Raw genomic sequence first — 14,047 nt, forward strand, 5'->3', positions numbered from 1 at the left:
CCCCTGAGAGAGGCTGGCATCGACACCACCACAAACAGCGCCCTTGAGAGAGGCCGCATCAGCACAGCCGCAAACAGCTCCCTTGAGAGAGGCTGGCGTCGACACCACCACAAACAGCGCCCTTGAGAGAGGACGGCGCCAGCACCTCCGCTAACAGCGCCCTTGAGAGGCGGCGTCAGCACCTACGCAAACAGAGCCAACACCGCCTCAAACATCGCCCTTGAGAGAGGCCAGCGTGAGTACCGCCGCAAACAGTGCCCTTGAGCGGGGCTAGCGTCAGCACCGCCGCAAACAGTGCCCTTGAGCGAGACTGGCGTCCGCACCGCCGCAAACAGCGCCCTTGAGAGAAGCCGGGGTCAACATCTACGCAAACAGAGCTCTTGAGAGAAGCCGGCGTCTGCACCACCTCAAACCACGCCCTTGAGAGAGGCGGTGTCGACACTGCCACAAACACCGCCCTTGGGAGGGGCCGGCATCGGCACCGCTGCAAACAACGCCCTTAAGAGAGGCGGGCGTCAGCACCGCCGCAAACAGCGCCCTTGAGAGAGGCCGTGTCCGCAACCGCCGCAAACTGCGCCCTTGAGAGAGGACGGTGTCCGCACCGCCGCAAACAGCGCCCTTGAGAGAGGCCGGTGTCCGCACCGCCGCAAACAGCGCCCTTGAGAGAGGCCGGTGTCCACACCGCCGCAAACAGCGCCCTCGAGAGAGGCCGGTGTCCGCACCGCCGCAAACAGCGCCCTTGAGAGAGGCCGGCGTGAGCACCACCACAAACAGGGCCCTTGAGAGAGGCTGGCGTCAGCACCACCGCAAATAGCGCCCTTTGAGAGGCGACGTCAGTGCCTCCGAAAACAGCTCCCTTGAGAGAGGCCGGCGTCAGCACCGCAAACAGCGCCCTTGAGAGAGGCCGGTGGCAGCACCACCGCAAATAGCGCCCTTGAGAGGCGGCGTCAGTGCCTCCGCAAACAACGCCCTTGAGAGAGGCCGGCGTCAGCACCGCGAACGGTGCCCTTGAGAGAGGCTGGCGTCAGCACTAAGTATGGGCGTATTTTGCGAATCTCGCGTTCGCGAATTTTGCGGATTTGCGAACTCGCAATCCGCAAAATCCGCAAATTCTCGCGAATTTGCTTATTTTTTTTTTGTGTTCGCAAGGATTTCTGCCAGTTCGCAAGGATTTCTGACAGTTCGCGAGGGTTTTGTAACAGTTCGCAATTGCTAACTTACATGTCGGCTCGCAGCGGTCACGATTATGTTATTTCTACGTCTGGTTCATCATCACAGGTTCCCAGCACCCTCTGTTTCACCCCTGCCTCCTCTGTTTCACCCATGCCACCCTCTGGTACATCAATGCCTTATGCCACCCTCTTGTTCATCATCACTTTAGATTATGGGGGGAAAAAGCAAGCACACCTGCCTGCTTCAACTGACATGAATTAATTTGGGGTTGATTTATTAATGTGTCACTGTTTTAAAATTCCAGTCTGGTACCTGCTTCCTTATCTGTAATTTGCTTTCTGTTGCAGTGCAATTTTTTTTCAAGGACCTTTGTGGCCTACTTGTAGCTATTCTATGAGCCTGCTGTGAGGGTCAGAGCAGGGTCATACAATTGTTGCAACTAGCAACTGAACTCTGGAGGGGCCCTTGTCAGGAAGCACTACAGGGAACAGTTACTAATGATGAGTTTGAACTTTTGAACCTGCTTTCACTTTTGAAAAACTCGTTTTTCTGCAGAACAGCATTACAGCAACTTTAATGCCCCACCAAACTTATATGAGAAAGTTGATTTCTAATCCAAAAGTTATCCAAAGAAAATCAAAAGGCCTCAAATCCAAAAAAGTGCAGGCAAATGTCAACCTGAGGAGTTATTCTGATAAAAATCATCATTTTCAGAAGGTCTATGCTGCTTGCTAGTAGATTTCTTGTGCAGAATTGCAATTTTTGTAATTTCGCGAGTGCGAGATTGTTGCTGCCCGCCGCACCTACATGTTCGCAATTGCGAACTTACTCCGCAAAGAAAAAAAATCCGCTGCGTGCGAATTTGCGGATTTTGCGGGAAATTCGCAAATCTCGCGGATTGCGAATTTACCGAAAATCCGCAAAATCCGTGAGCGTAACGGATTTTCCGCCCATGCTTAGTCAGCACCACCGCAAACCGTGCCCTTGAGAGGCGGCGTCAGTGCCTCCGCAAAGAGCGCCCTTGAGAGAGGCCGGCGTCAGCACCGCAAACAGTGCCCTTGAGAGAGGCTGGCGTCAGCACCACCGCAAATAGCGCCCTTGAGAGGCGGCGTCAGTGCCTCCGCAAACAGCGCCCTTGAGAGAGGCCGGCGTCAGCACCGCAAACAGTGCCCTTGAGAGAGGCTGGCGTCAGCACTACCGCAAACTGTGCCCTTGAGAGGCGTCATCAGTGCCTCCGCAAAGAGCGCCCTTGAGAGAGGCCGGTGTCAGCACCGCTGCAAAGAGCGCCCTTGAGAGAGGCCGGTGTCAGCACCGCTGCAAAGAGCGCCCTTGAGAGAGGCCGGTGTCCGCACCGCCGCAAACTGCGCCCTTGAGAGAGGCTGGTGTCCGCACCGCCGCAAACAGCGCCCTTGAGAGAGGCCGGTGTCCGCACCGCCGCAAACAGCGCCCTTGAGAGAGGCCGGTGTCCGCACCGCCGCAAACAGCGCCCTTGAGAGAGGCCGGCGTGAGCACCACCACAAACAGTGCCCTTGAGAGAGGCTGGCGTCAGCACCACCGCAAATAGCGCCCTTTGAGAGGCGACGTCAGTGCCTCCACAAACAGCGCCCTTGAGAGAGGCCGGTGGCAGCACCACCGCAAATAGCGCCCTTGAGAGAGGCCGGTGGCAGCACCACCGCAAATAGCGCCCTTGAGAGGCGGCGTCAGTGCCTCCGCAAACAGCGCCCTTGAGAGAGGCCTGCGTCAGCACTGCAAACAGTGCCCTTGAGAGAGGCTGGCGTCAGCACCACCGCAAACTGTGCCCTTGAGAGGCGGCGTCAGTGCCTCCGCAAACAGCGCCCTTGAGAGAGGCCGGCGTCAGCACCACAAACAGTGCCCTTGAGAGAGGCTGGCGTCAGCACCACCGCAAACCGTACCCTTGAGAGGCGGCGTCAGTGCCTCCGCAAACAGCGCCCTTGAGAGAGGCCGGCGTCAGCACCGCAAACAGTACCCTTGAGAGAGGCTGGCGTCAGCACCACCGCAAATAGCGCCCTTGAGAGGCGGCGTCAGTGCCTCCGCAAACAGGGCCCTTGAGAGAGACCGGCGTCAGCACCGCTAACAGTGCCCTTGAGAGAGGCTGGCGTCAGCACCACCGCAAACCGTGCCCTTGAGAGGCGGCATCAGTGCCTCCGCAAAGAGCGCCCTTGAGAGAGGCCGGTGTCAGCACCGCCGCAAAGAGCGCCCTTGAGAGAGGCCGGTGTCCGCACCGCCGCAAACTGCGCCCTTGAGAGAGGCTGGTGTCCGCACCGCCGCAAACAGCGCCCCTGAGAGAGGCCGGTGTCCGCACCGCCGCAAATAGCGCCCTTGAGAGAGGCCGGTGTCCGCACCGCCGCAAACAGCGCCCTTGAGAGAGGCCGGCGTGAGCACCACCACAAACAGTGCCCTTGAGAGAGGCTGGCGTCAGCACCACCGCAAATAGCGCCCTTTGAGAGGTGACGTCAGTGCCTCCGCAAACAGCGCCCTTGAGAGAGGCCGGTGGCAGCACCACCGCAAATAGCGCCCTTAAGAGAGGCCGGTGGCAGCACCACCGCAAATAGCGCCCTTGAGAGGCGGCGTCAGTGCCTCCGCAAACAGCGCCCTTGAGAGAGGCCGGCATCTGCACCGCAAACGGTGCCCTTGAGAGAGGCTGGCGTCAGCACCACCGCAAACCGTGCCCTTGAGAGGCGGCGTCAGTGCCTCCGCAAAGAGCGCCCTTGAGTGAGGCCGGCGTCAGCACCGCAAACAGTGCCCTGGAGAGAGGCTGGCGTCAGCACCACCGCAAATAGCGCCCTTTGAGAGGCGACGTCAGTGCCTCCGCAAACAGCGCCCTTGAGAGAGGCCGGTGGCAGCACCACCGCAAATAGCGCCCTTAAGAGAGGCCGGTGGCAGCACCACCGCAAATAGCGCCCTTGAGAGGCGGCGTCAGTGCCTCCGCAAACAGCGCCCTTGAGAGAGGCCGGCGTCAGCACCGCAAACAGTGCCCTGGAGAGAGGCTGGCGTCAGCACCACCGCAAACCGTGCCCTTGAGAGGCGGCGTCAGTGCCTCCGCAAAGAGCGCCCTTGAGAGAGGCCGGCATCTGCACCGCAAACGGTGCCCTTGAGAGAGGCTGGCGTCAGCACCACCGCAAACCGTGCCCTTGAGAGGCAGCGTCAGTGCCTCCGCAAAGAGCGCCCTTGAGAGAGGCCGGCGTCAGCACCGCAAACAGTGCCCTGGAGAGAGGCTGGCGTCAGCACCACCGCAAACCGTGCCCTTGAGAGGCAGCGTCAGTGCCTCCGCAAACAGCGCCCTTGAGAGAGGCCGGCGTCAGCACTGCCGCAAATAGCACCCTTGAGAGGCCGGTGTCCGCACTGCAAATAGCGCCCTTGAGAGAGGCTGGCGTCAGCACCACCGCAAACCGTGCCCTTGAGAGGCGGCGTCAGTGCCTCCGCAAAGAGCGCCCTTGAGAGAGGCTGGCGTCAGCACCGCAAACAGTGCCCTTGAGAGAGGCTGGCGTCAGCACCACCGCAAACCGTGCCCTTGAAAGGCGGCGTCAGTGCCTCCGCAAAGAGCGCCCTTGAGAGAGGCCGGTGTCAGCACCACAAACAGCGCTCTTGAGAGAGGCCGCATCAGCACTGCCGCAAATAGCACCCTTGAGAGGCCGGTGTCTGCACCGCAAATAGCGCCCTTGAGAGGCCGGCGTCAACGCCGCAAACCGTGCCCTTGAGAGAGGCCATGCTGCTGATCTTTGGTGCGGTTCCGGCTCCATCTGGCATGCCTTCTGGCCCCCACGGAACCGCAGGGGTGTCCAGTCGGACTTCTGTCTGGGGTGTCCCCCACCCTCCGATACCAAGTTCCCCACAGAACCATTGCCGGATCTTTACAGATGATGGCACGGGAATATATGTCTTTACCACGAATACTCCGCATGGCATTACCACGCGAATTTTTCTTTGCAAGTGGCTTTACCCCGCAGCTTTTTAGTACGCAGGTTCTAACATCGCATTTAAAAAACGTTACGTTCAGCAGCTCTTACTTCCATCCACCATGGAAATATGCGTGAAAACACGTCTATCAAAACTAAAAAAGGACTTCAATTTTGACGTACACTGCCACCTCTTTGGTGCGGCTCTTTTCTTTTACTTTTTAATGACACTGTAGTGCGTTTTTTTAATGTATGTAGCCTGCTCGTTTTTTTTTTTTTTTAATGGGGGGGGGGGGAGACCCCCCAACGTCACGCAGAACTTACAAGCAGGACGACCAAAAGGAATACCACTTGCGTGGTAAAGACGGTCGTGGAAGGCACCCGCGTTGAAGAGACGTTTGCGGGGTAAGTGGATCGTTGATAACGTCATGCGTGGAAAAGACTTCGTTGTAAATGATGTTTCCCATGGCACGGACTTCTACAAACTATGCACTGACTCCAACTCTTGCCAACTGATGATTCGATCTGGAGGCTGATCTCTGATCCCAAACCGCTGTTGGCCCAATCCAGGTATATCACACTGGGAAATTACAATTGCGCAACTGGTGGCTTTACAGCCTGATTCCGACCCAGTGCCTCTGCCCCTCACGTGGGTACCAGCAGAGGAGTCGTACACTTTTTGGATCTGATTCCAACCCAGTGAAAGAAGCACCCAGTGCCCCTCAACACACTGTTGATGGGGAGTGGCGCACGTTCCTCCCTTCTCATTCTTATGAAGGCTCATTGCATGCAGACGTATACAATGCGAGTGAGCTTGATACATCTGCTGAAACAGGGCTGGACTTGCCACCTATAAAAAAGCACTCTGTTTGCAGAGGGGGTTCAAAGGCAGCTGAAGTGCTAGAGATGCAGTTGCTCATTATAGAGGCAAAAACAACTGTGTTCAATGAGCGTCTTTAACTAGGACCAGCTTCAGCTCAACTTATTCTCATTTATTGATGCCATTCTGGCAAAAAGGTCTAAGCCAGGTTCATGCTGCCAGGTAGTCATCAAGTGACTCGGCGACATAGGCCAGCCCGCTGGTGACCCGGACTGTCTCACTTAGCACCTTAAACCAGAGAGCCAGATTATTCAAGCTTCAACAAGTAAGGTTATGCAAATTACTTTCCTATAACCGTCAGGCTAGAGAAGCAAAAAGAATTGCTGCTTTAAGGTAGAGATGGTTTTCTTCAGCTAATCTTACACTTAGTCTTAGATCTATCCATGCAGTACGCCTTCTGGGGAGCTACATGCACACACTATGGGACCTGATCTTGACAACCATACTGGAGGACCTCAAGGCCTCAAAAGCCCAAATTATGCATGCTGCTCAGGTAGCAGTAAAAAGTATGTACTTCGAGCGGTGGTGGATACTACAGGCCTCCACGGCAGAACTATTGGCACCAGTGAATTCTCAAAAGGCATGCCTGGGTGTGAACAACTAGGATTTCTGGAGATGTGCAAACATCTTTAATGGCATTGTCCTTTGACGGCTCCAGGGAATTTGGAGAAAAGGCTGATTTAACGCATGGATAGGGTGCCACAGCATGGTCTTTGAGCCCAGCCAGTCTTCAGAGGTTGGAAGTACACATCATGCCATGCCTCCACGACTGGTTCATAAGGCTGGCTACCAAAGCTCTAGATCACCTCCAGATGACAGGCGCATTCTTGACATTGTTGGATTTCACCATCAAAAAGCTTAAGTCTCACCTGAACCCCACGCAGAAATGTACTATTCACTGAGACAATTTTGGACATGGTTTTATTGAGGGCCTTTCCACTGGTACAGTGATTCTGGGACATTCAGAAGTTGATCAGAATGTTTCAGGATCAGACCACTGTTTCAGTGAGGATGGCTCTGAGACTTCTTGCTCTCATGCATTCTCCTCATCCCGAAAGACAGGTGGCACTTGCAAGCCCTGCAATAGGCCTTAAGTTCTCAGTGAGCCCAGAATCAAGGATACCTCTCTAACTTAATTGAGATCTCATAGTAGATGGCACAGTATCCAGTGGCGGCCGGTAAGTTTAGGCGGGAGTGAGGCAGATGGGACATTCACACACAGCCATGCATTCAAAAGCGCGCACACATAAACGCATCCATTCATAACACTCATTACCAAACATTCATACATACATACATACACAAATGCACACACGCACCAAACATTCATTTTAAAAAACTGCACACACTTACCTGCAGCTCTGCCTCGGAGGTCCCAGGAGGCTTGGGACTGCTGCCTTCCCTCATCCTAAGGTCAGCCAGTGAGAAAAGTCAGCAGTCCCAACGTCATCACTGAGTGGTATGGGGTTAGTGAGACTGGTGACCCCACCCCACTTTGTGATGAAGTGTCACTGATTGACACTTGACCCTGGGCACTTCAAGGCTTAAAACTGAGTGCTCAGGTGCGAGGCAATCAGTGACGCTACCCCTCGTCACTGAGGGGTGGGACTTTTCCTTAGCTAAGGAGGTCACACCCACAGGAACTGTGACTTCCTCAGCCCAGCAAAGTTCCGCTCAGGCAGCCAGGAGCCTGCGCATTTAGCGCATGCCTGGCTCCTGGCTGCCTGACCTGAAAATTAAACGTGTCTCAGTCGGACCTTTGTTCAGCCTGACAGACGCTGTTTGTAAGGGGCAATCGGTGGAGGAGGCGTGGCCTCTCAGCTTCAATGGATCGGCCCCAGCTGACAGGATCTGTAATGGTGGCTGACAGGTGCCACCCTGACCTGCGTCAGGCCGCTTTCCCTTTCTGCATAGAGTTCGCAGTGGTGACAGGTGTATCATTGGGGGTAGGGAGGGGAATTTGGGTGAGGTGGAAATCATTGGCTTCTTCTGGTGGAGAGCCAGCTCAATAGTAATCTTCTGGCACTTTGAGCGATTTGTCTAGTCCCAAAGCTTTCCTGGAATCCATCAAAGGGTTGCTGGTGCCGTTCCTGTGTGGTACTGCAACAACTAGGGTGGTGCGAGGGACTGTATCCTCAGTCAGGAGGGGCTACGCATCTGAAGGTGAACTCTGCTTGGCAGAATATCTTCCTGGTCGCCAACTCCCAGGCACATCTCTAAATGCCAGAGCAGATGAACTGAGCAGACACCATCTGCTGGACCATGAGCAGTGACTTCATCCCAATGTGGCACAGGACGTCTTTGAGTAAGGAGAATGCACTAGCTAGATCTGTTCACCACCATCAAGATTGCGCAATGTCAACAATTCTGCATTGTGGAGGGCCTCCCACTGCACTTTTTAGGAGACACGTTGAGGCTGGAATGGAAGGAAGGACTCCTTTTCGCATTTCTACCACTACCTTAGTTGCTAAAGATCATGATAGGTTGGGCCTACGTCATACTTATCACCCCGGACTGGGCCACAGAGTGTGGTACCCAGAGCCACACTCAAGCATAAGCATTTGTTGGCTGATTAGGCTTTCTCTTCAGGAGGACCTTCTGTTTCAGTAATGAGGCAGAGTCCTGCATCCGTGTCTTCACAACCCATATCTCCATATGTGAAAATTGAGCAGCAGCACCTAAGAGTCTGCCTTGCTGACCCAAGCTAGTGGATGTCATCCATGCAGCCAGACACCTTTTTCATGAAGTCTATCTACAGTGACCGCTGGCACAATTGTTGCCTGGTGTGGTGCCCGAAACACTGGCTTCTTACAAGCCAAACTTGTCGATGCCCTTTTGTTTTCTGTTTCGGTAGGCCAAGCAAAGCCTTGCGTGGGCACAGTGAAAGGTTATTTGTTGGCCCGTTTTTTATTTATCTGACCAACCATGTTTAAGTCTCTCTTTTTGATGTGTTTCATAAAAGGTCTAACTAGCATGTTTTTCCTCCAAATCGTTTGTTATAGGATATGAGGTTGATCTGGACATTTCTCATGTGCACATCTTTCAAGCCTATGCACATTTTTGGGCACTAAAACCATCTTTCTTTCAGCATGACTACCCTATAACACTTTCTTTCTGGACAAATTGGTAATGAGGGCCAGGGTGACCTTCCTACCAATGGTTGAGACTCCCTTCCGTGTTATTATATCAAAAACTCTGCCTGAGTTTTCCCCACGCCTTCAGAAAGAAAGAGAGACTCCATTGCCTTGACCCTAAGAGGGTGCTGAGAGTTTACATCGACTGCATAAATGGCTATCTTGTGGATGATCAACTCTTTGCAGGGTTTTCTGGTGCAAACAAAGACAAGGTGGTTTCATAAAACAATACTCCGTTGACAGTCAAGTCTGGGAGAAGGTCACTCTGTACTCTCGGTTCTGTAGCATTTTTTATACTGGATCCACTCCCTAGACCCGCCACCTTTAGGAGGTAGTGCTATCTATTCTAAAGGTGAGTAATTTGGAAATAACCATCAGAAGAGCAAGTTACTTACCTTATGGTAAGGCTCTCTGGTGGACTATTGGTCTAGTAGCATTTCTGAAGAATTCTCTATATGTAGTCCTACACCTGGGATTATTCTAAAGGTGAGGTACCGGTGCTTAAAGATTATCCATCAGAAAGAGCATTACTGAAGGTAAGTAAATTGCTGTGTACAACCAGCCATAGCATATACTTTGAGAGTACACCCAGCAGTACCAGAGGAGTAACTCAAAGGTTTGGCGGTGTATTGTATGCTCTGAGGCGTCCACTCAGAAAGGCATGGAGCAAACCTGTAGGAATAGACGAGGCAACCAGTGGTAAAATGTACTCCAAATAGGCAACCCAAGAGCAGTAGGGAGCAAACTGCAGGGAACTGCTATGGTATGTGGTCTAAGGAGTCCAGTCGGGAGGGCAGAGAAACTACCCACAAGAATGTACCATGCACATTCAGCCATGGTTTATGGGCTGAGGGTCAACCCAGGGACAGCAGGGAGCAACCCTATTGGAAAGAGCAGCAAAACCATCTAAGTATGTACTACAAACCGGTCGCAGTCTATAGTTTCTAGACTTTTACCTGCATTAGAAGAACATGTCCTAGGAGGGTGAAGCTTTGAAAGTCACAGAGTCTAGCATATGTGGTGTTAATTAGATGGTAAAATCTGAACATTTTTGGGATGAGTGAGCATATGCAGAAATGGTTTAAGGGAGGAGAGTGCTTGAAGAATATAGACAGGAGCTATAAATTCAACCAGGAGCTCGTTGGTGCTACCTACTGGAGTCAAAGGTTGAAGGGCGAAGATGAGAGGGCCATGGTGACTAATTCTAGAGAAGAATGAGGTAATGTTAACCCCATCCCTACTGATGACGGAACCACTCCGTCATCAGCCGCGGTCGCGCTGCGCTGATGATGGAGCGGTTCCGTCACGGCCAGCTCGGAACGCCTGCGCCGCACGGATTCCGTGCCTGCGCTGAGCGTTCCATTGAGCGGGCGGGGCCGTGACGGAACCGCTCCATCACCAGCCGCGGTTGCGTTGTGCTCATGACGGAGTGGTTCCGTCACCAGCATGCGCCCGCCGCGCGCCCCTCCTCCCCTCCGCCCCCTTAGCACTGCGGCGGAATAGCCGCCGCAGTGAAGGGGTTAAGAGAGAAGCAGGGGTGAGATGGGGAGGGAGTGGAGTAAGCGTGATAACCGAAAACAGGTCAGGGGTTCTAACCTGAAGCCCTTCCAGGTAAGTCTCCTCTGGTATTGAGGGAGGGGCTTACTGGTCCCATCCAGCAGTGGTTTATCAAGCTTGCAAAAGTTGATTTCTCAGTAGTGTTTTTTTATTGAGAACAGTGACTCGGTCAGCCCTTGTCAGCATGTGGAATGGATGTGGTAGCTGTAGGTCTACCGTCCCACTAACGCAAAACCAAGTTCATTGCTTTGTAACGAAATGTAACACAGTATGCATACTGTTGAAAGGCAGTTGCATATTAATTCCCACCTTCCAAAAGACAGTTCTGTATTTTCTCTTATCAGTCTTCAAGATGCTGGCTTTTTTGTTATTCTGGAAGAGGTGTTTAATGGTAAAGGGAATGTTACCAGCAAATGCAAAGTTTTTAGACCAGACCCGTCCACTCTCAATATATGGTGTTAAGGCTTCCCCTTGGAACTCCGCCCTATAGCCAGTGGGCCAAATATATCCCCCCAGCAAAATAACGTGTTTTCCCAAATTATTAGATGTATTATTTTGATTGTAAGCCTAAGTGGGCATGCCCCTTTAAAATAATTTTCACAAGCTGCTAAGTTTTATTTTTAGTTTCTAGCTCATCTGTCCTTGAATTCTTCCCCTTTGCTGCAGCCGTCATGTTGGGATTATGCCTCATACGCCAGCCTCACATCCAGACTGTTGAAGAAACATAAACAGGATTAACTGTGTTAAGAGATCAATATTTTCTTTTCCCTTCTCCTTGGAGTCGACAAAAAGGTTCTTTGCGTATTCATTTTAATCTGGTCCAGTACATCCGTCCTCTGCATTCAGGCCTGCTCAGAGTAGCCCTTTCCTTTAAAGCCACAATGGGAACGAAATAGCAAAAGGGACACATACACATAATCTATATGAAAACTAACTAATACATATTTGAAGATCTGTGTGTAACTTAAAGGATTATTTTTCATCAGTTTGTACATGTAGACTCTTTTGTGTGTCTGTAGTTTTGTTTCAGATGCCTGGAGAGATTGATGAGCTCCTGTGCCTCTACCCTGCTTGTCAACTACTTCAATTGTACAGCTAAGTTGCAAACATCAAGCCTAGTGCACCTGAAAATGTATCTCACTGAGATGAAGGCAGAGCATTGCTGGACATAGCCCATTACAAATCTGAGTGGATGATGGACTACTTTGGGGATGGGGAGGTGTGGTTAAACAGGTGCCTTGTGAGGGGACATTTTCAGGATATTGGCTGATGAAACTATGTGGTGGGAATTGAACATCTCACTCGCCTTTCTGTTCTTCCCCAGGTGCCGTAGAGATCAGCGTCCCAGATCTTCCTGTCATTGCGCAATATGGAAAGGATGTGTCACTGGGCTGCACCTTCTCGCCGGACAGTAATTTCAGTTTGGCAGATCTTAGCGTCATCTGGCAGCTGACAGACACTAAGGGCCTGGTGCACAGCTTTGCCCAAGGAAAGGACCAGTTAGCAGACCAGGGCCCTGACTTTGCCAATCGCACTGCCCTCTTCTATGATGAACTGCCCCAGGGGAATGTGTCCCTGCTCTTGCGTAGGGTGAAGATTGCCGATGAGGGGAGCTTTACCTGCTTTGTACGTGTCAAGGACTACAGCAGTGCGGCGGTGAGCCTTCAGGTCGTTGGTGAGTAGAGAAGATGGATGAATTGATTTTGCACTTCTAAAGAACTAGACTAGTTAGCTCCATAGGCTCAACCAGGCATTCCTGAGTTTTGTAGTCTTATGACTTTCTGTGCAGTGATAGAAGTAAAATGTGAGAAACTGTTAACATCTTCTGAACAGACTTCAGACCAGTTATAGAGATTAGATAGAAGGTTATGAGCTCGCGCTCTATTGTCAACAGTACAGAGTGGAACTTATTAGGGCTGCTACTAGGGATAATAATGACGTCTATCTGCCGTCATGAATAATGTAGTCAAACCACATTAACAAAATTACATACAATTTATCCCGAGCAAAATCAAACAGTTTACAGAACAACTATTAAATAAAGCAACATGTTCCAAATTTGGTGTCAGTCTTCTTCTTTAATGTTCGTTACAGCATATCTCAGATTGCTAGCCAAATAAAATTTCACCTCTGTGTCAAGATAGTCAGTTAATCCACACACCCAGTGTGAATAGTCCATATTCAAATCAACCTCACACAACCAAAACATGCATCTTTTGTTTGCCAAAGGAGAAGTGCAAAGATAGACTCGAAAAGAAACACCAACAAAATTATTAAGATGAAAAAAATATCAAACGAGACTTCAGACCATTCAGAAAGGCGCTGCAAGACTCGTACTCGGCCTCCCTTACGGCACCCGAATCTCGCCTCACCTCTGAGAATTCTACTGGCTCCCCATCCACAAGCGCAGCCAATTCAAACTCCTCACGCACACCTACAAAGTCATAATCAGTACGGGACTCACTTACCTCAACAGGCACACACACTTTCACAGCCCATTGAGACACCTATGCTCAGCCTCACACACCCCACATTTGTAAACGCAGAACAGGTCGCTCATTGTCTTACATCGGACCCAAAACATGGAATGCCCTCCCAAAACGCATCAGAGCCTCATCCTCGCTACTTGAGTTTCACAAGAAGCTGAAGACCTGGCTGTTCGAATAATGCAGCGTGGGCCACATGCTTACACCCCTGCTCGAGTACCTGGATACCCTTGCGGGTGATAAGTGCACTATACAAATCAACATAATATTATAAAAAAGAAACTGGAGAGAAATTAAGTTCTGAGCCAAGAAAGTGTGACAATACAATCAATTACTTTAATGTTGCTTCAAACTCTAACATTATCAGCCTTAAGGCATGCTGCATCGCTAAGCCCAGGTTAGCCCTTGCCAAAATGTATAATGGAAAAGGTACACAGACATGGTGGATACTAAAAATGGGCATCTATTTTGAGTTGTATTCTGAAAACATCTCCTTTTAATGGTATCTCCGGTGATCAGACCATCAACTTGGTGTTGCTTGTCACTGCCTTCTAAAACTAGGACCCGGATGTTTTAAATATGGGATCAGTATAAGTGATTGTTACACACATACCTTTACCGAATCCATTCTGCACACAGGCATTTTGGTATGTATGAAATGCTTATTGCGATTCAATGACATGTTACCAAATTGCAGTTGGGTTTGCGGCCAAATACCGAATTGGTTTTTGGAAGGGGCGTGCTTAGGGCTTCCCTTCCATATAGTGATTCTGAATGGGATGTATTAATATATTGCGACCGAAATCAAGTCTCAAAACATTAATGCTTTTCCAACTACAAAAATGTAGTAGTATGCCGTTCATTTGTGGCCTAACTCATTAAAAATCATAAGGTAGGTCA

The 14,047-nt window shown here is 51.1% G+C and overlaps 1 protein-coding gene across 2 annotated transcripts in view; it reads left to right on the plus strand.

Annotated features, from left to right (window-relative positions):
• Positions 1-14,047, plus strand: part of CD276 (CD276 molecule) — a 243,594-nt gene that overhangs the window by 157,653 nt on the left and 71,894 nt on the right. For both annotated transcript variants that reach the window (XM_086959262.1, XM_086959263.1), the window contains one exon: positions 11,986-12,336. In XM_086959262.1, the coding sequence (XP_086815388.1) occupies positions 11,986-12,336 (351 nt within the window). The remainder of the gene's footprint in view (positions 1-11,985; positions 12,337-14,047) is intronic.

Source organism: Lissotriton vulgaris, chromosome 2_2 (genome assembly GCF_964263255.1).
Source record: "Lissotriton vulgaris chromosome 2_2, aLisVul1.2, whole genome shotgun sequence".
Lineage (NCBI taxonomy): Eukaryota > Metazoa > Chordata > Amphibia > Caudata > Salamandridae > Lissotriton > Lissotriton vulgaris.